This window comes from Aulonocara stuartgranti (assembly GCF_965226115.1).
Source record: "Aulonocara stuartgranti genome assembly, chromosome: 12".
Taxonomy (NCBI): Eukaryota; Metazoa; Chordata; class Actinopteri; order Cichliformes; family Cichlidae; genus Aulonocara; species Aulonocara stuartgranti.
Genome location: NC_138948.1, coordinates 23,670,737 through 23,694,246, shown reverse-complemented (window position 1 = coordinate 23,694,246; position 23,510 = coordinate 23,670,737). Strand labels below are relative to the sequence as shown.

At 39.8% G+C, this 23,510-nt stretch overlaps 1 protein-coding gene across 3 annotated transcripts in view; it reads left to right on the top strand.

Moving 5' to 3' along the window:
* The window catches only part of adgrv1 (adhesion G protein-coupled receptor V1), a 129,627-nt gene that overhangs the window by 6,194 nt on the left and 99,923 nt on the right, over positions 1–23,510 (top strand). For all 3 annotated transcript variants that reach the window (XM_082553996.1, XM_082553997.1, XM_082553995.1), the window contains exons 2-21: positions 5,958–6,145; positions 6,861–7,010; positions 9,337–9,432; positions 9,923–10,027; positions 10,331–10,444; positions 10,649–10,879; positions 11,027–11,364; positions 12,061–12,331; positions 13,411–13,737; positions 14,212–14,388; positions 14,556–14,779; positions 15,919–16,045; positions 16,674–16,859; positions 17,042–17,222; positions 17,555–17,718; positions 17,804–17,927; positions 18,025–18,285; positions 19,506–19,632; positions 19,820–20,043; positions 20,220–20,948. In XM_082553996.1, coding sequence (XP_082410122.1) covers positions 5,960–6,145; positions 6,861–7,010; positions 9,337–9,432; positions 9,923–10,027; positions 10,331–10,444; positions 10,649–10,879; positions 11,027–11,364; positions 12,061–12,331; positions 13,411–13,737; positions 14,212–14,388; positions 14,556–14,779; positions 15,919–16,045; positions 16,674–16,859; positions 17,042–17,222; positions 17,555–17,718; positions 17,804–17,927; positions 18,025–18,285; positions 19,506–19,632; positions 19,820–20,043; positions 20,220–20,948 — 4,342 coding nt within the window. In that variant the 5' untranslated portion in view covers positions 5,958–5,959. The remainder of the gene's footprint in view (positions 1–5,957; positions 6,146–6,860; positions 7,011–9,336; positions 9,433–9,922; positions 10,028–10,330; positions 10,445–10,648; positions 10,880–11,026; positions 11,365–12,060; positions 12,332–13,410; positions 13,738–14,211; positions 14,389–14,555; positions 14,780–15,918; positions 16,046–16,673; positions 16,860–17,041; positions 17,223–17,554; positions 17,719–17,803; positions 17,928–18,024; positions 18,286–19,505; positions 19,633–19,819; positions 20,044–20,219; positions 20,949–23,510) is intronic.

The window sequence follows — 23,510 nt, the reverse complement described above, 5'->3', positions numbered from 1 at the left end:
TCATACAGGCTAATCAGTCAGCCAATGCTCAAACTGGAAAGCCCACTAAACTGCTCGCACACTGGTCCCTACTCAATTGGAACCACTTTCTTTTTTTCTATATCCTTTCCTTCACACTAAGAAGAAGAAAAATCTCTTGTTTTTGGTTGGGGACGCAAGATGCCATTGGCTCCACTTAAGAGCAGCCGACCACGGCCATATAGACAATACCTCAGGAGATTTCTCCCTCTCTGTGTTTCCTTTTTCACAGCAAAATGCACTTGATTGGCAGTCTCTTGCCCCTGAAGGAGAAATGCCTGGTTTGAAAAGTATCGTCTGACAATAGCTGGAGGGCTGACCTCATGCATTTTTGTTCTTTAGAAAAGTATTCATTGAACAGTTTTCTAAGTCCTCTAATGTGGAATGGCATAATTTTGTTGCAAATCAGCCCATCCTGACTTCACAAAAAACACTTTCTCCATTCTTGTTGGACTAATTTTAAGTTTTCTGTTTTTCCCCCTTCAAATAAATAGGATTCTTTTTTTCTTTTGCGTAGAGCCCTCCAAAATAAGCCCAGTGAGTAATGCCGAGTTTTTGTTAGATTTAATGATGTATGTTTTAACTCTACTCGCTTATTAAGTTTCTTAATTTCCTCACCCCAACCTCTCCGTATGGCGAGAACATTCACTGATCTAAAAATACATGTAGAAAGTACATGTGAAGTGCAATTATGGGCTTGTGAGTTGACCGGGAATGACAGCCGCGGCTACGCTGGGCTGAGAATGGACGGTGGGTGGTTTCTGACATTCGGCCCGACACACACTGGCCTGGTGGCATCACTTAGTGTGGAGAACAACTCCAACAGAGACCAAACCAATAAACAGATCAGAGGAGACTCTATGGTTTGGGGCTAAATACATAACAAATGCAAACTAGCATTTTACAGCAGCTACTCTATTAAAAGGAATATCCTGCTTATGTATATGAATTAAATTAAATGGTGATATTATTAATAGGTTTTTTATTCTGTTTTTGGTTTGTTTCATTTTTTGTTAAATGTGGTAGCCTTATATGAATTTTGGCAGCTCATTTTTAACCCAACTCTGCTTATTAAAGCTTAAATTATGAGTTGCTTGTATTTTGCATAACCTCTGAATAATAAATTGCTCAATCTGTCCACAGGGCACTTCCACTTTCCAGTGTTTACAACACTGAATGGTTGGTTTAGCAGGCTATAAATAAAGAGCAGTACACATAAAGGCTTAATATCAGCTCTTATGGTATGCCTCTTTTTCTGCCAAACCATCTGTCTGTTTGTCGCTGTTTACTTTATCTGTTTATCTTGATTAGTATCATTTATTCGGTCTATTTGCGTGGTCTGTCTTTAGTGTGAATTTTTACTGAGCAGACACACAAGCATTCCAGGAACACTGTTATATTAGTTGATGTTAATGACAGAGCAGTTTCTTTTTGTGGCCAGACTGACTCCAGATCACCAACCCGAGCTGTAAGATTGATGAATGAGATCCTACCACAGGCCTCCTTGTGTCAGAAATCTCTAGACGGCTTTGTGTTAGCATATGTGTGTGTATCCATGTGTGCGTTTAGTGAGCAGGCATATATATATATATATATATATATATATATATATATATATATATATATATATATATATATATATATATATATATATATACAACCACATAGCCTTCACCATGTCACCATGGGCGTCTCAGGCTCAGGGAAGCCTCGGGGCAGGGATGCTGCATGGGAAAGCCCTTGATTAAAACTCTACAGACTGTTATCCCACAATATCCTCAACCAAAAAGGAAGTAAGGGTATTGCTTTCCACTTTTACAACTTGCAGTACTAAGTAGTCTCCTCTAAATGATGAGAGGAAAAGCAGAGCGCTTGATTGTGGTTTCAGAGGCTAGGATTTTTTCTTTACTAAGCTTCCAGTAGCGAAAAGGGTTGACAGATGCTGTCTTTGATAAGTCGAAAAAGACAAATTTCCTATATATGAACAGAAGAGAAAAATTTAACTCAGTCACTGTCAAACATTAGAGTCTGTAAGAACACTGAAAAACTATTTGAGTTGAAGCCTGCAAGCTTCATGTACCTTGTGTCAGATATCAAACACACCCTCCAAATTTGGCTGTTTGTTTCAGCTCCAGAATGTCCTATCTGACCCTCACTGCTGCCTGCTGGTTCAACCCCTCCACCTCCTGAACGCGTGCGTGCCTGTAGGGTCCAAGGGAAGGAATATTTTGGAGCCCAACTAATCTGCACTGCCCTAATAAACCATTGCAAACAGAAGTCATTTGACATAATATTTGACAGCATTTATTTCTTTAACTCAGTCACCTGACTTACTGCAGCTGACACACGGTGAATCTTGCACTGTCACGCATACTACCGCTGTAAAGTCTTAGGCTTATAATGAATAATTGATGTTAAAGATTACAACGCTGAGGCCACTGTCAGGAGAAACTCTAGAGATATCAGCAACAAGCTCTGACCCCAGGAGCAGCCCTGCAACCAGACACCTCCTCAGCACCTCTGATAGGGATATCCAATAGATCAGTCAGTGTGTGTGTGTATGTGTGTGACTGCAAATGATCCGATGTAACAGTTTTTTACGAACTGGGCTCCTAACACCAGGTTGCCACCAGTTTTCCTTTTGGTTTTTTTGCAAGAAGGGCTGAGAGGTGTTGGGGCCAGAATACCACTTCCTATCACAGATATTGTAGCTGTGATTCATCATGGTGCTTTTTATGTTTGAGCGTGTTTATTTGGGTATCAGGTGATGATGTATGCATTACTGTGATAACTAAAACAAAGTTTGTCTCCATGAAAAATGAACTTATGAGATGAGTGAATACTGAGTGATTGGATAGTGAACTCATGCCCCGTATACAGTAGAGCATATGTGTGTTGTTCCATTTGCCTTTGATCTGAGCTTAACTTTTGAGTGCTAAGCAATGTTGTAGCTCAATGTCCACATACTGAGATACTTTCCTGGCAAATCCTGCTTATGTAAAAGTAATCTGGAAGTATTATGCACTGCTCAGAAATGATTACAGTGAACAACAGGTTTAGGAATTTTTATTTTTTTTAAAGAATTATTCTGCATTGTTCCAGGCCAAAGGTTAATTTTTTACTTTAGCTTATTAGTGCAAAATTGTGCTTTACTATTTAGAAAACACTACATACTGCAGCGCTACCTATTTACTAGGTGCAGTTTGTGTTCCAGGAAGTAATGTAATGCAGTAGGAAGGAAAGTAAGTGAGTAGACCGTAGTCAGGATCATGGGGTAAGTCAATAAAAGCAAATTTGGATGTTCACATTGTACGGCCTCTTTAGTTGTGGGGATTTCTGTGGCTTTATCTGTCAGATTTAAGAGCCCTCAGCTCAGCTGTCATCTTTTCAGATTTGGGTCCAAGATATTTGTGATGGACAGTGTGTTTTCCCTCCCGTGTCCTGGACTGTCACCCAGTTAGCTATGAGCTTTCAGACCGAGCTTTATGGATGCATGCTGACTTAGGCTGCTCTGCCAAATACATCAATATATGAAAACTGGTTTGTGTGTGTGTGTGTGTGTGTGTGTGTTTGCAAGAAAGAAACTGTGTCTCTGCGCACCTCTCTACATGAACTGTGACTCCCAGTCTTATCAATGTCAAAGGTCTGCGCCAGGCACTCCATGCCGCCTTTAGCTGTGACAGACAGATCCTAGGGGCCCCTTAAACCCCTGGGGTCAGAATTGGCACAATGCGTGATGCCAGCACAAAAACTGCCCTGCTGCTTATAGAACAGACCTGTGCCATCCACACAGCATCTGCTTTGTATTAGGCCCTTTGAAGGAAGTGCGGCATCTGGGTCAGTGGATGTGAAAGGGCTGCCCTCTGTTTTGACGTGGGGTTGCTAGGAGGGTAGAGGGTTGGATGCTTGCTAACATCCATCAAAAATGATGGTTTAAATAATGTGAGGCAATCATTGGGAAGGTTGGAAATGAGGTTTTGGTACATAACGATTGAGCAAAGATGTGGGATCTCAGACTATTTGAGAACTGAAAGCAATATAACATTGGAAGACTGAGACTGACTACGGTATGTTGCATTCTCTACAATAACACTTTGAAGATTTTCTACAAAGTTTACAACCTGTGGCCAGACCAAACTAGACATTTGGTGACTTTACTGTCTCATATAACTTAATTAGGCAGGCAAGTGGATACAATTGCACACACACACACACACACACACACACACACACACACACACACACACACACACACACTTACAAGTCAATTTCAGTGAGATGATACAACCAATAAGGTTTATGGTGTTTTACTCAAACTTTCGGTCAGTAATTCAATTGGTTTCCAACCCCAGGAACGAGAGCACGGCAAATAAGAGGATTTATTCAACCCGGGCCCCTCTTTGTCCAGCAACACACTCACCTCTGTTCCCCCTTAGCCTTACTCTCTGTTCCCCACTGTCCAGCTTTGTGACCCACCAGCTTTAAATCCCTTTTTGATGGATTTTCCAGCCATCTCTCCCTTCCTGGCATGTGTGTGATATATGCAACACCCCCCCGCACACAGACACAAAACACAAACTCTTAAAACGTGCAATATTTGTTGTATTTGTCACAACATAAAATTTGCACCAGTTTATTCTGAGTGTATTCATCAGCCGATAACTTTTAATGCTGTTACAGTGATTTCTGCCATTGAAGTTGACATAATGACTGATCGATGGTCTCCATTTAAACATCCTCCCGTACTGAGAATTACTCAGATTGATTTAACAGTAATGGAACAAATGAAAAGTGGGGTATTTGCAATGCCCAACTTTCCTAAATGATTTCCGTGTATGAAAAAAAAAAGAACCCAAACAGCATGACTTCATCCACTCTAGTTGCTGATGTTCTTTTTCAACCTTGTAATTAAGAGCAAATATTTTTTTAAAAGACCTTACGTGTTCATACTGTTAGCCAGGCTGTGTGGTGCAGATCATGAATGGGATGGGTAAAAGGCAACAAGGAGGACACAATCTGGCTTTAGGCTAGCTCCGCCCCACGCGTCATGCTGTGTTGTTTTGTTTTGTGAACCATGACAACTGTCTCAGCAGCTCCATCCAGCTTCTGGATTATTCTGCGTGTGAGAGCTAAGCAGGGGGTGACAGAGAAGAGAGATGAGAAAAGATGACAAGATGAGAGAAGTGGAGAGCAGAGGGGTGTGGAGGACACAAACTAAGATGTGAGGATTGCTGGAGGAAGCAGGGGAGTCGCAAAATAATTAGAGAGAGGGAGAAAAGACAGAGGTGGTAATGCAGAATTGCACGGATTGCAGGGCATGACTTTTGATTCATGTGGTGAAGAACTGTAAACTCAAATGCAACTGCTTTAGCAGTTATGACAACATGAGGACAACAGGCATTGGACTTATGGGATACTGTTGTGAATCATTCAGACCACAATGACCAAAAAGCCTGCCAGGCTCCACATTATAAAAGGCAGCAGGCCTTCTGAACATCTGGCTATTCAGTATTGCCTATAGCACATAACAGTTGTAATGTGTGTATGTTTACATTTTAACATCAGTAATGTTTAATGTAAAAAATAGGTTTATTTTTGTAAACTCTGTATTTGTTTTTAGAGTTGTTTTTGTATATGAATAAGGATTTTTGATCTAAATAAACTTGTGTATTGTATTCTAAATAATTGTTTCCCCGATATGTGAATCACTTTCTCAGTAATGACAAATTTTGATGTGATGATTGTTTATTCAGAATTGGTCCTGTAGAGAACATATCAGCATTATGTACTAAATCTGAAGTATGTTTGTGTGTTATTAAGTATTATATTATTATTATTATTATTAACTTCTTTACATGTAAAACTCTTATTTCTTTCACTGCACATATTTTATCTGATTTGCTGCATTTTTCTCAATATTTTCTTCCATGTGCTGGCAGGAATGCTCCCTGCCTTCCTGCTAGCTGGGTTGATTCTGGCTCTGTCCATCCCTGGCACTACATCAGAGTCGGCCACGCTGCGGTTCCTGGGGCAGACTGACTTTGTTGTCAACGAGAGCAGCGCAGCTGTGGTCCGCCTGGTCATAGAGAGAGTGGGAGACCCAGTCAATGTGACAGCTTTGGTTCTGGTAGGATATGAAGCTATCATCTAGTGATATGTTTCTAATATGTGCATAGGTTAGCAACTGTTGGTGCTGTGAACTTACAAATAATATAGAAATTCACAACAGTTCACAGTAGTGAGTGAAAATTACTGAACAATTCTGCAGCCTGTTGAATCATTTAGCCTGTTCTGTCTGTACAGTTAAACATATAAGTGTCCTTATTCTGGGAAAGTTGACCTTCACATCAGGTGAACTTCAGAATCAGTAACTGTTTTGTCTATAACAAACAACGTTGATGATATAAAAGTCCCACTGTGTCAGCAGAAACTCAGTTGGAAATGAATGGATTTTGGCTTTACATCGTCTACATGTAGCCCAGTGTCAGCTGCTCACAGTTGGTGTCTGGAAATACGAACTGGCGGTGCGATGAAGAGTAGTTTTAGGGTTTTGTTTTGTGATTCTTGATATCTTTACCATATTTCTTGTTACATTAATTTTTATACCAAGAGCTGCATTGCTGGTTAAAATACTGTTTAATGTCAGACTTCCATCCAGCAACTAACAGAAATAGATGCTCAGGAAACTCTTGCTCAAGCAAGTCCAAGTATAAATGAATTTTCTGAACTGAGCCTGCAAGTTCAGGCCTGGAGTATGCTAGTGGCACACTTTGACATGAATATAAAAATATAGGTAAACTGAAAAAAAGTGAAGTTAAAATGTGTTGTCATGTTTCATTCAGCTAGAGGGAGTTGACACCGGGGACTTTGAAGCCATTAATGCTGCAGCCTTCCTGCTGTCCAGTGAGTCCAGTAAGACCATCTTTATTGCCGTGAAAGATGACGACTTGCCTGAAGCCGATGAGACGTTTACGTTCAACCTCATGTTACAGGTGAGAGCCCATTGCTTCTCTGCGAGTTGGTGTGTGTCACTTTCTTCTCGTCCCTCAGTACTGCGCTTCAGTGTGCTACTTAATTAATCTAAGATGAAAAATAAGGCGAACACATGGCCTAAAAAGCACGGCTACGTCAGTGTCAGATTTTGTGAAAGATGTGAAAATGATCTTAAATGGTACATATTACAAATCTTTTTCAAACCAATTGCCATCACAGTTCTGGATGACTTAAGCCTAGAGACTATCTCCATGGTTTCATGTATCCTTGATGGGCTGGCTTTGGCTGGTCTTGTTGTCTGCCCATCTTGTCCCTCACTTAGAGATAAAGGTCATTTGAATCCCCTGCGTTTGGCTGGTTGTGGGGGTGACTATCCCGCTTTTCCCTGTCGGCTCAGCTTTCTTTAAAAAAAAAAAAAGACAAATCCTAAAAGAATTGTTATACCCTTTCATTTTAGATGGATTTATTATTGTTGGGCTACTCTTATTCCGTTTAACACAACAAGTTGTCTCATAAAGTTACCTTCCTTTTCTTTTCTCTGTGTATGGGAGTGAAACTAACACACACACACACACGCACGCACGCACGCACGCACGCACACACACACACACACACACACACACACACACACAGTAAAGCTGAGGGTAGAGACGCAACAATGGAAGCAAAGCACAGTAGAGATTCCTACATTGTTGTGAAATGCAATGAGTGTACACAAATATGCTGAAATAAGTTAATTCATTCATTCATTAATTGATCATTTATTCCATGTGGGTTTTTTTTCCTTTTGGCTCCCTCTCCTAAGGCAATTGTAGGGGAAACACCCCAGATTGTGAGACTGTAGTCTAAATTAAGAGAACAGCAACAATTCTAAACATCTGTCAGCAAGAGTGGCTTTCTTCACATCAGTCGTTCTCGATTTGACGCTTTTGTGACCTCTGGTTAACATTCGGTAGCAAAACTCAATTTTTAGCCTGCTACTAGAGTGAAAGACCAAATGAGGCGACCACTTTTAGCCCTTCTATTTACACTACAATGAGACAAAGCTTTGGCCAAATACAAGCCTGTCAGCTTACTGGAGTTATGTCTGGAGTACAAGTATGTGCCACAAAAGGTGTCATGGATTAAACACAAGAAAATAAAGGGAAAATCAGGGCCATAGTTATTATCACGCTTCAGTGTATAAAATCTGTTACATTGCTGGTTGACTATGACAGGAAAAGATTTGTTTTTACAGAAACAGTGTTGAGTCGTTGCAGATCAGAGCAGGTGCAGCCTAGCAGCACAGCACAAAATTACAGAAACACATAGCGGATCATGGCATAAAAGACTTGGCATGGTTGATTTACAGCGCCATACTTTCAACAGTGTTGTTTTTCAAAGTTTCTAAAGTGATTTTTTTCTTTACATGAGTGTGTCCACATAAGTGCGTGTGGATTTGTTGTCTGTGAGCTGACGTGCTACAAGGGCTCAGCATCAGAAAGAATGTTAGAGTCTAAAAAAGCCCCAAGAGACGAATGCAAGAGGCTTAAGTAGTTTTTTTTATTGTTTTTTTTATTTTATTTTTTTGCCTTGGCTTGCGCTCACCTTTACATGTGGAGACCGAAACATGTAGTGGTTTTGATAAGAAGTTTCAAATGCACTTTGTTTGGCTGAGAAAACTTAAAGAGATATAACACATGCTTTAGTGGAGAAATGTGTGTTTCTGTTTATAATACTATGACAAGAATGTAATATAGTTGGTCATTTTCCAAAATACCTGCAGTGAGTGCATATCCAGATGTTTGAAAGTTGTAAAGGGAATTTTGAAGTTTTGGTGGATGTCAGAACTGTTGGGTCTTGTAAAAACATATTTAAGCTCACTAATGGAAACCCTGGAAACACCATGTAAAAGTGTGTTGTTGTTGTTGTTTTCTTTTGAATCCTGTCTTGGAAAAAAATAAAACCTTGCAGATCATCAGTAAACACTTAGGCGTAAGCCCTGGTAACTCATGGTGTGATTTTAGGCCTGCTGGGATGTTAAGTCTTTCTGGTCTAGCACTGAATCAGAGAGAAGGGTACAAATCCTGAAAAGGTTTCCTGCAGAGAGCTAACCTGACAAATCAACTGGTCTGAAACCAGTACTTCCTGTCTTTGTGCCCTCTCACCAGTGCTTCTCGGTGGGAACACAGGAATGTAGTGTAGCCCGTAGATAAGGCAGTCGGTCTGGCTGTCCACATGAGGATCAGGATTACCTTTGGTAGGGGGGGAAGATAAAGGAGTGTTAATATAAATACGCTATAATCTTTGCTTTATCTAAACATTTCTATTCTCCTGACTTTTCAGAGTTCCTCAAATGGTGTTACAGTGGGGACACCAAAAAAGGCAACCATCACCATACTGTCCAATGATAACGCCTTTGGAATAATTGCCTTCAACTCAGTAAGAAACTTTCCATCCACCTTCATCCTGTCTTTGCTGGTTCACCAATTTACAAACTTAAAAAAACGTAAAAAAAAAAACTGGAAACCAAAGGATTTAAGCACTTTAAATACAGTGACTTAATAAATTACTTGTTTGCTAATAAAAATAACGACAAGTATCTTAAAAAAAATAAAATAAAACAATATATATATATATATATAATACAGAAAAAAAAGAGTATGGATATCTCAAAATTAAATACAATAATTTAAATTAAATGTAAATGTTCTCTTGGTTATCTTGTTACATGTGTAAAGAGGCATTTTGCTCGCTTCCACTGCCAGATTGGGGTTCAGTTCAAATGAAATGTATTACCTGTTTTTGTTTGCTGCTGCAAATGTTACATTTCCATTTATTCTTAATTTGGATGGTTCTAATTGTCAATGAATGAAGTAGAATGTAAGCTGATTAAAGTTCTGTTTTGATGTTTTCTTTCTTTTTATCTCAGACTGAGGAGATCATAGTTGATGAACCCAGAGGAGGGAACCGTTACGTGCCTTTAACTCTAATTAGAGAAAAGGGAACATACGGTACTGTGACTGTAAATTTTGAGGTGAGATCATGTGAATAATATTAGCATACCTAAGGGACTTTTGTGTTTCAAGAACTAACAGTGTCTAACAAATCAGTGTTGCATGTAGCTTGTTAGATGCTTTTATAAATTAATCCCACTGCCTTAAAGACACTTGTGGATTCAAGAGTTTAGATTATTTAGATACAATGAGCAACATCTATGTTTAATAAATAATGCAACTGCTTTGTGTTTCATAGTAAGGATAAATTCACATTCATTTTGAGCTCATGGATTGTCAAAGTAGGAATATCACTGGGGTTATTCTCCTTCCTGTCTTCATAGATCGCTGATGGTCCCAACCCTGCCAGTGAGGATCTCAGTCCCGACAGTGGAAACATCACTATTCCTGTAGGCCAGGCTGTAGTGCACTTCACTGTACTTATTCGGGATGACCAGGTATTGAACTGATTGATTACACTGGACCAATTAAGTTTCTTAAAAATCTGTCTCTATAAATTTTTTTACTGCACTGGCAAAAGTTTGAAGTTTTGAAATTCTTTTAACTGTAAAATAAAGTGTACAGCATTTTTCCTCATCTTTTTTGCTACATACATGTTTAGAGTTTTGAATGGTATGTGTTTTGCTTTCTCTGTGTACCAGGTCCCAGAGGATGATGAAGTGTTTTCAGTAAGACTAACTGGTGTAGCAGGGGGAGCTCTCCTCAAGCCCAACGCCAGCAGTGTTCGGCTGAGAATCCTGCGTAATGACAGCCCTCTGCGGTTCTCCCACACTGTCATGGCAGTACCAGAGTCTGCGGCAGTCATTGCCCTCAATGTGACCAGAGGTCGATTGACTGAGGATGGACCACTCATTGGCTCTGTTGACACTGAGGTTGTGTTCTTTAAACCTAGTTTTTCATGTTTACATAGTCTTTTACTGCAAAAGCACTCATATACACACAATCAACAACTTATATGTAGAGAAAACAGAGAGCATTTGTCTAATTTGTATGAAACATCTGGACTCTACTGTCTTTAGGTTTCTGTAGATTACATGGTGGTGAGTGGTGAAGGCCTGGGCAGTGCCACACCAGCTGTGGATTTCTTCGATCTACAGCCAGTCAGAAGAGTTACATTCCCTCCATTTGTCTATAAAGCTAGCCTGCTGTTCAACATCAGTGATGATAATGTGCCAGAACTTGCAGAGTCCTTCCATCTGGTCCTCCTGGAGGACACAATCAGAGGAGATGCTGTGCTGGTATCGCCTAACTCTGTGCAGGTGACCATCGAGCCCAATGACAAACCTCATGGTGTCCTCTCAATCAGCAGCAGTGCACTGGTTCAGCCAATCAGCATCAATGAAGATCTGACACAGAGGTAGCATTGTTTTCTCTATAAATGGGTACTATAAAATTTGTTGTATAATCTAAATCAGGGATGTCAAACTCATCTTATATCGAGGGCCAAAAACAGCCCACTCTGACCTTAAGTGGGCTGGACCATTGAAGTGTAAAGAAGTTAAACTACGAATTTAATCCCTAAGATAGCTTAATATAAGAAAATAACTGCGGTTTCAGCAGTATGTCTTAGATTTTTCATGATACATATATGAATAGTGCTGTAAGAAAATCTTTTTAAGAAATGCATGTGTAAAATTACAGAAAAGAAATCTGGTAGCTTCTGTTAATTCACAGAAAATATCCAGTTTTTCTGGTCCCATTGTAGAAAAACAAAATAAATTTCTATAGTAAATTTTGAAAAAACACCTTTTTGTTATTAAATTGTTTATTAATCACTTAGTTAATCTTGTGTAGCATGAATGGCAATGAAGTAGATCTTTATCAGTAGGAAAAGCTGTAAAATGTTTTAAAATACATTTAAAAGTCTGAACGTCTATGCCCTCCTCTAGAATTTCCAAATCTATCCAGTGGGGCAGATTGTGCTGATTCTGGTCCCCGGGCCTTATGTTTGACATCCGTGATCTAACTCCTCTTGTGTTACATGCTAGCTAAATCTAAACGCTAATGTAAAAATAAAATCAACCATTTACATCCAAGATTATCACTCCTCCAGATATGATGGCATCGTTATTGTAAGAATCGGAGGCAGCTATGGTGAAGTGTCTGCCAACTGGTCCATCAGCAGAAACTCCAGTGATCGTTCACCAGTGTCAGATGATTTGAGGCCTGAGGTGGGGCAAGTAAGATTTGCTGCCGGTGACAAGACTGCTATTATTCCAATAAACATTGTAGCTGATGATCAACCTGAAGAAGCAGAGGCCTTCGTTTTCAAATTGCTGCCTAGTACAGTAACTGGAAATGCTGAGGTTGATGAACCCATGGAGGTGAGTTTAAAAGACGTATTTTTTTAAATCAATTAATTAATTTAATTTTTTAGGATTATGGATTATTTATATTATTATTTATTAGGATTATGTTGGGGTATGTAAGAAAAAATTAGCTGCACTTGTTAGGGAACGCATGTTGCATGTGTTTTGCATGTGTGTGACCTACTGTAAGGCACAGTGGCAAACTTGGCACATGCTGCAAAAGTCGACCCCTTAGTGTGTAACTTTGCTCTGTGGGTGTTCCCTTAATGTGGCTGAATCAAAACAAAGTCGAAACAGGCGGCACACTCTGAGTGGGGTGTTTCTGTGGGGGGGGGTTTTTAAGCACGGATGAAATGGTGACAAGTTTTTATTGCTTCCATCTTTGTCCAAGCCTCTTGGCTACATGTGAAAGCAGTGGGCAGATCCAAGACTTGTTTATGTTCAAGGCATTAGATGGGACTATAGGGCCTGTTTGCCATGTGTGCAGAACAAGTTTGCTCAGAAGAATTTTCTCGATGCATAAGCAAACAAATATAAAAGAAAGTTCATGACTGCTGTCAGTGAAGTTGCAGATCCTGTATCACATTCCAAAAACGGAAATATGCACATCACACTGTGCTTTAAATCAGTGAGCGTGCCAAACAGTGCATCTGACAAGTATAGGTTCCATGACTGAACCACAGTTTAATGCTCGTGGAAACTACTCTTAACAGTCTTAGCACACTTAATTAAAGAGGATGCCCCTGCTAAAGTTAGCTCAGGGCTCTGTTTTACTACTCTCAGTCTTGCTTATTTTCTTCACTCTCTCTGTTCCTCACCTCTCTTTTTTATGATCAAGATACAATCTTAGTAACATAAAAACAGGATACTCCACAAAATCCTTCACTGTAATTGATGGTACACCCAGGCTTCATTGCTATTATTTGAGACCTGTTAGCTCGCTCCATACGGGGACTGTACAACCCTTGTTAGCAGTGAAACTATGAATAGAGGGGCAATTTGTGTTTTCTAAAAGACATCATTCCTTCATCATTCAAAATGTTCCATATGTCTCCTTCTTCTTTGCAATTTTTTTTCTCCCACAATTTCCTCAGATGGTTTTCTACATTCAGGACAGTGACGATGTCTACGGCCTTTTTCGGTTTGACCCAGCCAAAGAGCAGAACATCCAGAGCCAACCTGAGGGCCGTTTCCTGTCTCTGAATTTTCTGCGGAGTGGTGGTACACTGGGTAACGTGTCTATGGCCTTCGGTGCCCTCTACATTCCTGCGGGTCCCATAGACCCAGCACGTGCCCGTGACCACGTCCTGAATGTTAGCGGGACCATTAATGTGGTTTTTGCCCGTCAGCGGATGGTCCACATCATACTGCCGATCAGGAATGATGCCTTTCTGCAGAATGGAGCTCATTTCTTAATACAGGTAATACCACTGAAACAAGGTAATTTAAGTTGTAATTCAGCTGCGACGTTTCACATTCACATCACCAAATGCATTCCTTCTGTTTCTGTCTGTACCTCTGGCCAAATTGGTACTATTCAAGGTTTAAGTGCCTCATTTGGATGTGTGAATGGTTTACATTGGCACTCAAATCTGGCATGTTGCTATGGGATTTACCCAGCTGTCCAAACTAACAACATCACCTAACCCTTAAAGCTGGCAAAAAAGTACTAGAAAAGCCTTCTTCACATTCTGTAGATGCTTAATTACTTCACACACTTTCAGCTTCAATACAAACACATATGTGTACAAATATACATAGACTGAGGGGAGCATCAACAGGTCTTTCAATGCAACCTACAAACTGACAATACAGTCGTATTTGAGTGTAATTTGTTGTTTTCTGTCTGATGAATATGTATCTAGCCTTCTATTTTTCTGTTCTATTTTTTGTAGTTGAATACACTGGAACTGATCGACATAAGTCCCTCAATTCCGTCAAACAGCCCAAGGTTTGGAGGATCGCTAAACCTGACCTTGACTGTCACCCCTGACATTGCAAATGGGGAAATTGGCTTTACAAGCAACACCACAGTGGTGGTTTATGAACCAGAGGACAGCAATACCAGCACAGTAAGATATACAAAGACTATCAGTTTTGTGAAGCTTGCCTTTGTTCGCTTTCATAGTTCAGTGCTTCATAAACATTCAGTGAAAAAAGAAACAACAATGTTCGGAGTGTGAATAATTTATACAGACTGTGTCTAAGTGTAAGAGGCTGATTCTGATAATTGTCGTAGGTCAGCCTCCCTCTGCGGCGTGATGGGACGGACGGTCGGGCTGAAGTGTTCTGGAGTCTTAAGCCAACTGGAGCCAATCGTGGGGATGTTACTGCTAATGACCTGAAACCTTTTGGTGGTTCTGTCATCTTCGTCTCTGGGCAGAGCGATGCCTCCATCAATTTCACTATCCTGGCTGACAACATCCCAGAAGTCAACGAGACCTTACTACTCACTCTCGATAGGTAGGGCCATTAAAGTTAATTGACATTCATCGTTATATTTATTTTAAGTGTTTATTTTAGTCATTATCAAATCAGTCTTGGCATGCAATAACTATAATACATTCACTTTTTGAGGTTATCTGTAATGGTTTAAAGTCAGCTTATGCACCACTTGAGTCCAATAGGAAAGGAGGGGCTGACTAGGTCCTGATTCTTCCCGTTCTTCCTTAGCTTGTTTTGCGATGCATGTTTATTGGGGGTTAATCTGTTAGTCTACATTTGGATGAGAACGACAGCTTTCTCTCCCTCCCACTCGTCCCCTGCAGGGTGGAGACTGCACGCTTTATAGTGTACTTTGGGTAAGTGGAGAGTGGAGTGAACCTGGGGCTTTTGTGTGGCGTGAATCACGTCTTTGTTTTTCACAGAAGGGCCTACTTCAGGCTTTCTGGAGGTCTTTGGTCAATGTGGGGATGAGGGGGTCTGGGACACGGTGGGGGATTTTGTGATGGTGTGAAAAAACGTAATTCCAAAAGAAAAGGATTGTTGGAAGAAAATTGAGAATCTTCTTTATATGTTCTTGCACTAATTTAACCAGACTTGATTATGTACCATTTAAAGATGCAAGTGTTTGTATGCATGCAGTGCCTTGACTGTGACTGTTTTGAGTGCTTCATCCTGTCGTGTCTTTGTTATTCCCATTATGTTATGCTTGCTTGGGTTCAATTTTCCCAGCACATACACATATACTTACTCCCCTGCTGAGCAATAAAGAGGCAGGCAGGCAGTTGATTGACATTGTTATTAAAAGTGGGCTAAACAGCGGGGCTTCAGCATATAGAGTCAATAATGAATGAGCATCACACAATACAAGGAATGCTTTGAGAAGTTTAAGTTAAGCTACTTAGTCATTGTTATTATTGTTGCACGTTTTACGTAAACACACAACATAGCAAAAGTACAATAAGCAGACATTTCAGAGCTATACTCAGCATGAAACTGACACATACCTGCCCTAAAGCAGCTCCATGTTAATGCAGCTCCACAATTCCTCATTAAAGAGGATGTAATGGCATGTCTTTTTTTCTTGTTCTTTTGTGTTTAGTTATAATAATAATAATAGTGTATGTGCTTATATATGCATTTCTGTGTGCACGTCTCAGGAGTAACGTTGAAAATCAGATCCTGAAAGCCGGCTTCACCAGCCGAGAGATTATCATCATGGAGAATGACGATCCGGGGGGAGTCTTTGAGTTCTCCCCGTTATCCAGAGGTCCATGGGTTATCAATGTAAGCCACAGTTTTAAAGCTGCCCCAAAAAGAAATAGGGTTTATTTCCATTAGTATGTGTAGTATTTGACCTTGGATGTGGCCCAAACTGTTGCACATTCAGTCAAAGACCTCTTACTGCTTATAAATTTCAAATCTGTTTGTTATTATTTTGCTTTTTTGAGTCAAAATTGGTATAGCTACGCTTGACAATTTTTAGAATTTACTGGTCAGTTTAGGTGTTTTTTGACTCACGACTGACTCACAATAACTGACAATTACTGTAACTTAGTGATAGGACTTTGAAATAATTCCCTAATGTGTGTTACACATGTAGAGTCCAAGTTTTGCCTTCATAATTTAGCTTTTTTCTGTGCATTGTGACGTTAGAAATAGCTAATATTTTGTAGCAGCTTTATTACCATGAAATAGTAGTCAAATGCAGGTGTTGCTGATTTCATTAAGTAAAGGTCTCTACCTGAATACAACCTTTATAATAATAATAACAGTAATAACAGTAATAATAATAATAATTTCAGAATGGTTGCTGTGAAAATGTATTTTTGAAAAATGAGTTAAAATTGACTTAAAGGTTCAACTGAATATATTCTTAGCTTCTTTGCTCTGAAGCTTGTCTCTTCTAACCTAGGAGGGTGAGGCGGTTGAACTGCATGTGGTCAGAGCCCAGGGACAGCTTCTGAAACAGCTGATACGATATGCTGTTATGCCCTCGGGCAACAATGAATTCTACGGTGCTACGGGCATTCTGGAGTTTAAACCCGGAGAGAGAGAGGTGGTGGTGGCGCTGGTGGCACGGCCTGATGGGGTGCCAGAGGTAAGAAATGGCAAGATATTAATATTTACTTATTTATTTTCTGCATTTTACACAGTGCTGCAGTGTAATTCAAATGCATTATCCTTCCTACTTTCACATTTAATAAGCTATGAAGTTAATGTTTTAAAACTTTTTCAGTGTGATTACTGTATTTGTTTATTTTGTTATGTGTGTGGGTACAGCTGGACGAGACTTTTTCTGTGGTACTTAGCAGCCACAGCACTCCACCTAGTCGTCTTGGCAACCACCGGGAGGTCAACATCACCGTTCGGAAAAACGATGACCCCTACGGAGTCATTGAGTTCAGCCAGTCGGGACTGACAGTGGCCATCAATGAGAGCAAAGGAGACGAGACGCACCAGGGTAACTTGAAGTAGCAGTCCTTTAGATAATAGTAATACTTTTCCAGGTCAAGTGGTACCTCATTGACACTTAAAATGGATCTAAGAGGAGTGAATCACAGAAAATTAGAGTGTCCAACTTTCATGTGATTGTTAAGGAAAACAAAGGCTGTCTGTGTTTTTGTGTAAAACATGAGGACATGTTAAAGTAGTTCCTCTAGTGAATGGCCTGTATTACCTGTATTTGCTATAAATAAACATGTGTACAGCTAAAATCAAATGTAGTTTATCTATGAGAAAAAAAACATTCAATTTCTAAATTGATCATGTCTGTTTGCCCCGTTTCTCCTTCAGCTTTGTACCCCGTGATGAGGAACAGGGGTCACTTTGGCAAAGTGTCAGTTTTGTGGGTCTTGGAGCCAGCACTGTCTGGAGACGTCCGCCCCGTTCGAGGAAGCATCACCTTCGAAGAGGGGGAGTACCTGAAAAATCTCACTCTCTTCTCTGTACCTGATGAGGTAAAATGTAAACTAAACCTTAAAGAGCACATCGTCCACAGCTCAGTTAGTTTTCTTTGTTTAAATTTCTTTTCTTTTTTTTAAGATTCCAGAAGAAATGGAGAATTTCACCATCACGCTGTTAAATGCGACAGGTGGAGCAAGACTGGGAAACATAGTCAGTTCCAACTTATGGATTAATAAGAATGATGACCCCATTTATTTCTCAGGTAAAGATTTTAATTATATAATAATACACGTGTTTTCCAGCTTGTCCTCCCTCTCTGACATCCTTCCCTTTCCTTCATTTTCGCACTTTCATCGTAGAACCCGTCGCTGTGCGGCTTCAAGAAGGCGGTGTGGCCAACTTTACAGTTGTGAGGGCAGGACGGGCAGACTTCGTGGCCACAGTGATGTACCGAGTAGAGTACAATGATGCATCGCCAGATGACCTCTTCTTGCTAAGTAATGACACAGTGCTGGTATATGCTGTGGGCGAATGGACGAAGAACATCTCTGTGGCTGTAAAAGATGACGACATACCGGAGACCGATGAGCCTTTTTACATCGTTCTCTACAATGCCACTGGTACGTATGTGCTTGTTTTCTTAAAAAAGTGATGAGAACAAAAATGTAGCAATATGCATTACAATGATATATGTGTTTATGGCAGGTAATATATGCTTATATAGCATTTCTTTATAATGTAAATGTCATTCTCTTGTAATAAAGACGTTTTTTTTGCTATTGGTTAAGAGTAAACCATATTTTTCATGTATTTTCTTTTGGTTACCTGCCTTTGGACAAGAGGAAGGTACATCCTCTCCAGTACACGCTGGACAGGTCATTAGTCTGTTGCAAATTGATCAGTGACCGATTCTATCTATAACTTAAAATACAATTAACTCTGAACCAATAAAGAAACACACTTTTTTTACACTTCGGATAATAAAAATATCTGCATTTTTACTCAAAGTCAGTTGTCTTTCTTTCAATGTGGCTCAAATGAATCAAGCAATTCATCTGAAATTAACATCTTCTGCTCTGTTTATTATTTCTGTCTGTATCCTGTACGTACTAAGAGATGCAGCAGAGGTATTTAGCAGTGTCTGTGATAAGACTAAAGGCTCTCATGGGCCTATATTGTTTTTCATGGATGGGAACGGTAGGCCAGTGGGACAAAACAGGAACTTAATAACCAAACTCCAGACGGTCTGAGAGACAAAGGCAAACATTCCTTTGGCGTCTTTCTGTTTACTGATTGACATGGAGTAGAATCAAGAAAGGGTTAGCCTCTTCTTTATATCGGAGGGCTGTGCTGGCATGGATTGTGCTAAAAGTCAATAATCCCAATGTTAGAAGTAAGCTAAACTCATACTGGCGTCTTCACACTCTTTACCTTGTCTGCTTAATCACAAACAGATTTGCATGCTTGTTTCAGGGTACTCGTTGTCCGGCAACTTGAAGTATGTGCTTGTGAGAGGATATTGCACTTCTGGTGCTGCTATAGCTACACTTTTTCCATATTTTTAAACTTTCAAATACAATAGTTCTGGTTTAGTTCTTGGTGATATTCACTTTAAGTCATCTGCAGAGAGAATCCTTTGTTTGGAATTTAGCTTATTCACAAATCATCCACCTTATCCTCCTAGGCTTGGTTACCATAGTAATAGCGCGCTATGTTAATGAGACAGTCTCCTCCTATTGCGTGAAATTTAACATGGCAGTAACAATATGGCCAACACTCTGTGTGTCTGCCTTTCCTTAATTATCTGATTCCAGCGTCAATAATGTGCATGTGTCCACAGGTGATGCAGTTGTGTATGGAGCAGCCACAGCTACTGTGGTGATTGAGGCCAATGATGATGCCAATGGGATTTTCTCCTTGGAACCTGTAGAAAAACCAGTTGAAGAGGGAAAAACCAATCATTTTTAGTGAGTGACATTTGGTTAATATTACTTCACTTGAAATATCTTGTGTTTTTTTATTTGTATTTAATTTATGATTCTGTCAAAAACAGTAGTTTATAATCTCCAAGTACTATCAAAACGCTAGAGTTGATATTTTAGACAATTACCTATGTTCTGTTACTGAAATATTTTCTCTTTTTTTTTTCCTCAGTGTACTACGTGCGAGAGGCCGTTTTGGGAATATTACAGTATTCTGGCAGCTGTTTGCCAACGATTCTTTAACTCCTCTGGAAGAAAACCAGGAATTTACAAACACAAGTGGATCAGTCACCTTCACTACAGGGGAAAAGACCAAGCCTATTGTCCTGGAAGCCATCTCTGATAAACTTCCAGAGTTCAATGAGTTCTACATCCTCAGGCTGGTAAATATCTCAGGTGAGTAAAAGAAAAGCATAAAATAAAACTGATATAAGACGCATAAGACAGATATGAGAAGAAATTTCACAAAGCAGAGAGAAAATGAGATGAAATTAATTTTTCTTGAATCATCAGTAACTGCAGATTTAATTTTCGTTTGGAAAACTCTGACACTTGGCCATTATTTCTCTAAGGCGGTTACCCCGGCGAGGGCGGACGACTGGCTAAGAGTGCTCTAAATGCCTCTGTTTTCATCCCGTTCAATGATGACCCATTTGGTGTCTTTGCCATTGCTGAGGACAACATGGACCAAGAAGTAGCTGAAGATGTTCTCTCTGAAGATGATATGGCTGATGTGACTTCTTTCACCATCCTCCGTAAGCAGGGCACTTTTGGTGATGTAAGGGTGTCCTGGGAAATTGTTTCTGGTCACTTCCCACAGGGCCTTCCTCGGATGGATGATCTGCTCCTGGTAGCTTCCTTTCCAGATGAGGTAGAGCTCAGGCCTCATGCAAGGAGACACCACTCAGCCACAGACACTTGGTTTTTCTCCGGGCTTCCTGGAGCTTATGGTACCATCTCACCTGACGATGGGCCTGCAGCCATTAGCAACTTCACCTTTTCTGCTTGGCTTTTACCCAGACTAGATACTGACGGCTTCATAGCATCCAAAGGAACAAATGGAAGCTTGTACTATGGAGTGAAGGTCCACACCAATGAGTCTCATGTCACTGTGATGCTATATTATACAGTAATAGGTTCAAACAGTACCCAAGTGGCCCGGGCCTCTGCAGAAAAGTTTTCTGCAGATACATGGCTACATGTCATCATAACAGTTGATGATGGGATTATTGAATTCTTCTTGGATGGCAGACCTATTCCTGGGGGACTGAAAAGCATCAAAGGAGAGGGCATCAGTGACGGTAAGCTTCATTGTTCATTCCATTTATTTTCAATTTCTTTGACACATTTCTTGCAAAGGTAAAATCACTCTTTATAAATAGCTCATACAATCACTGTAGGTAAATTACAAAAAGCTCTAACTCACCAAAAAAATATTTGATTCATGTGTCAAAATGAAAGTCAGTGAATCAGTAAGAAGTTGTTTAGCATTGTGAGACCAGGATACCCAACTGTATTGCCTACCATAGTTAATATTCTTCAGATGGTGATTTAAAGAATACAAGATTTGACATTGTGCTTTTCAAAGCAAACCAGCAGTTAGTATCTGCATTACTATATATTAGAGTAACAAACTAGCAAACAGTACTGGGACCACCTGTTGCTCCACATATTTTCATCATCCTCACATCTAATGTTGTCTTGTGAGGTGTAACAGTGGAAGGAACTGCATGCATGCCATAACCATCCTCTGCATCCTTCTGCATCTTTTCATCCTTACTCCTCTCCTTTTCCATGCCTGTTGCTGCTAAGAGTAAAGCTATTCAATTGATAAAAAGATAATCTGTTTTTCTTTGCGTCAGTAACTTTTGATATTTACAAGTGTGGAATAAGAAATCAAATTGAATCTTGAAGAGAAAGGCTCTTTCCAATCTGGACAAGTAACAGACTGTTCAATTGTCATTTAAGAGTCGTAAAAAAGTTTTAGTTTTCAGTGTCAAAATGTTGTCCAAGGTCCAAACTGTGTAGGAAACAGTTTTCAAATTGTTCAGAGTCTTAAGTTCTTACATAAAGATAAAAGGCATGTGCACCTTCACATGCTCTGCTGCTTCCTCATTGTTCAGGAGTACTGTACTGGGACTTCCCAGTGCTTGAGTGACCACTTACCCTCAGCAGTGCTGCACATTGTTACTGCTGAAGGGAATCGGTTGGCATCTTCTTTTCTTCCTATTCTCTCTAATTAATGGGCACAATAGCCGGTATTTGACCAAAAGCTCCCATAGGGGAAATATTCTGACGCCTCTGTGGCTTACTCCAGTCACAGTGGATTTATCCATTATCATCAGTCATGTTGTGCCATTGTTTTCTTCTGGTAACTCAACCTATGCATGGAGTGCTTCGTGTCAGGGCTTTGTACTTGGTCACTGTAGCAGATTTCCTGCATTTGTCTCACTTTGTGCAAGTTCACAAAGTGATAGGTGCATGAGGTGTGAGTGTATAAATGAGTAATGAGAAAGAGCTAGACCTAGGCATTTGTATACCTTAATCAAGATTCTGTTTCTGGTCCCTGGAGTAATGACCCTTATTACGTTACTGGTACACAACACCGCAAAGGAGGCTCAATAATCAGTGTGAAAATGATGCAATTAGTATTCAATTGCTTTGATCTCACCAAGTCTTAAGTTAAATATGTTTGTGTTAAATAACACACAATTGCACTGGAGTAAAAAAAAAAGTCTGTGGCTATGGCTGTGACTGGTAAATCAGACAAACAATATGACAGCATGACAAACACTGTAAATGAGAGATTCTAGGAAATATTACTAGAATTTACAGTACTGTGTATTTTCCCCCTTCCTGGTGATTTTTGTTTTTGTATTTGTCACATTTACATGTATCATCAAACAAGATTTTAAATCAGACAGAGACAAACAAAGATAACCAGAGCAGCTTTTAAGTGATGATTTAATTGCTAAAGGGATTAAAGCTATCCTTCCTATTTGGCCAAATGTGAAATAGTAATTCTCTCTCCTCTTATTAAATTATGAATTAACTTCAAAGGCTGAGTTCAATTTCACTAGCCACATATCATGCTACAAAGTAAAAAATAAATAAATAAAGCTGAGAAACAGAAAAGTCATTGATCTCTATAAGTCTCAAAAGGGTTACAAAGCCAGTTTTAAGACTTTTTAGGATTCCAGTGAACAACAGAGAGTCCCATTATCCACAAATGGAGAAACCTCGGAACAGTTTTGAGCAAGCGGTCACAAAATAGCCCTGAACAACATCTAAAGAACTGCAGGCCTCACTTGTCTCAGATAAGGTAAGAGTTCATGATTCAACAATCAAAAATGGGCAAAAGTGGCATCCATGTAGGAGTCCCAGGGCATAACCGCTGCTGAACAAAATGAAAGCAAATGCTCACCTCGCACTTTCCAAAAAAGCATCTTGGTGATCCAAGACTTCAGGGAAAATATTCTGTAGACTGGTGAGTCAAAAGTTGAACTTTTGTGAGGTTTGAGTCCTGTTACATATGTGTAAAACTATCACAGCATTTCATAAAAACTACAATTAGGTTACACAGCAGGACAATAATTTGGATAATCTGAAACACACTTGCAAGTCTGTCTTTGAATGGCTAAAAATAAAAAAGCCAAAAAAACAAAGCAAAAAGAAGGTTTTGTAGTGGCCTAGTAAAAGTCTCAACTTGAACCCAATTGAGATGCTTTAGCATGAACACGCTCATAAACCCTCCAATGTGCCTGACCTAAAAGAATTCTGTAAAGACAAATGGGACAATCACTGGTAATCCATATTTTACAGGAATGTAAAAGACTCATTACTCAGCCTGGTTTTCTTCGTCT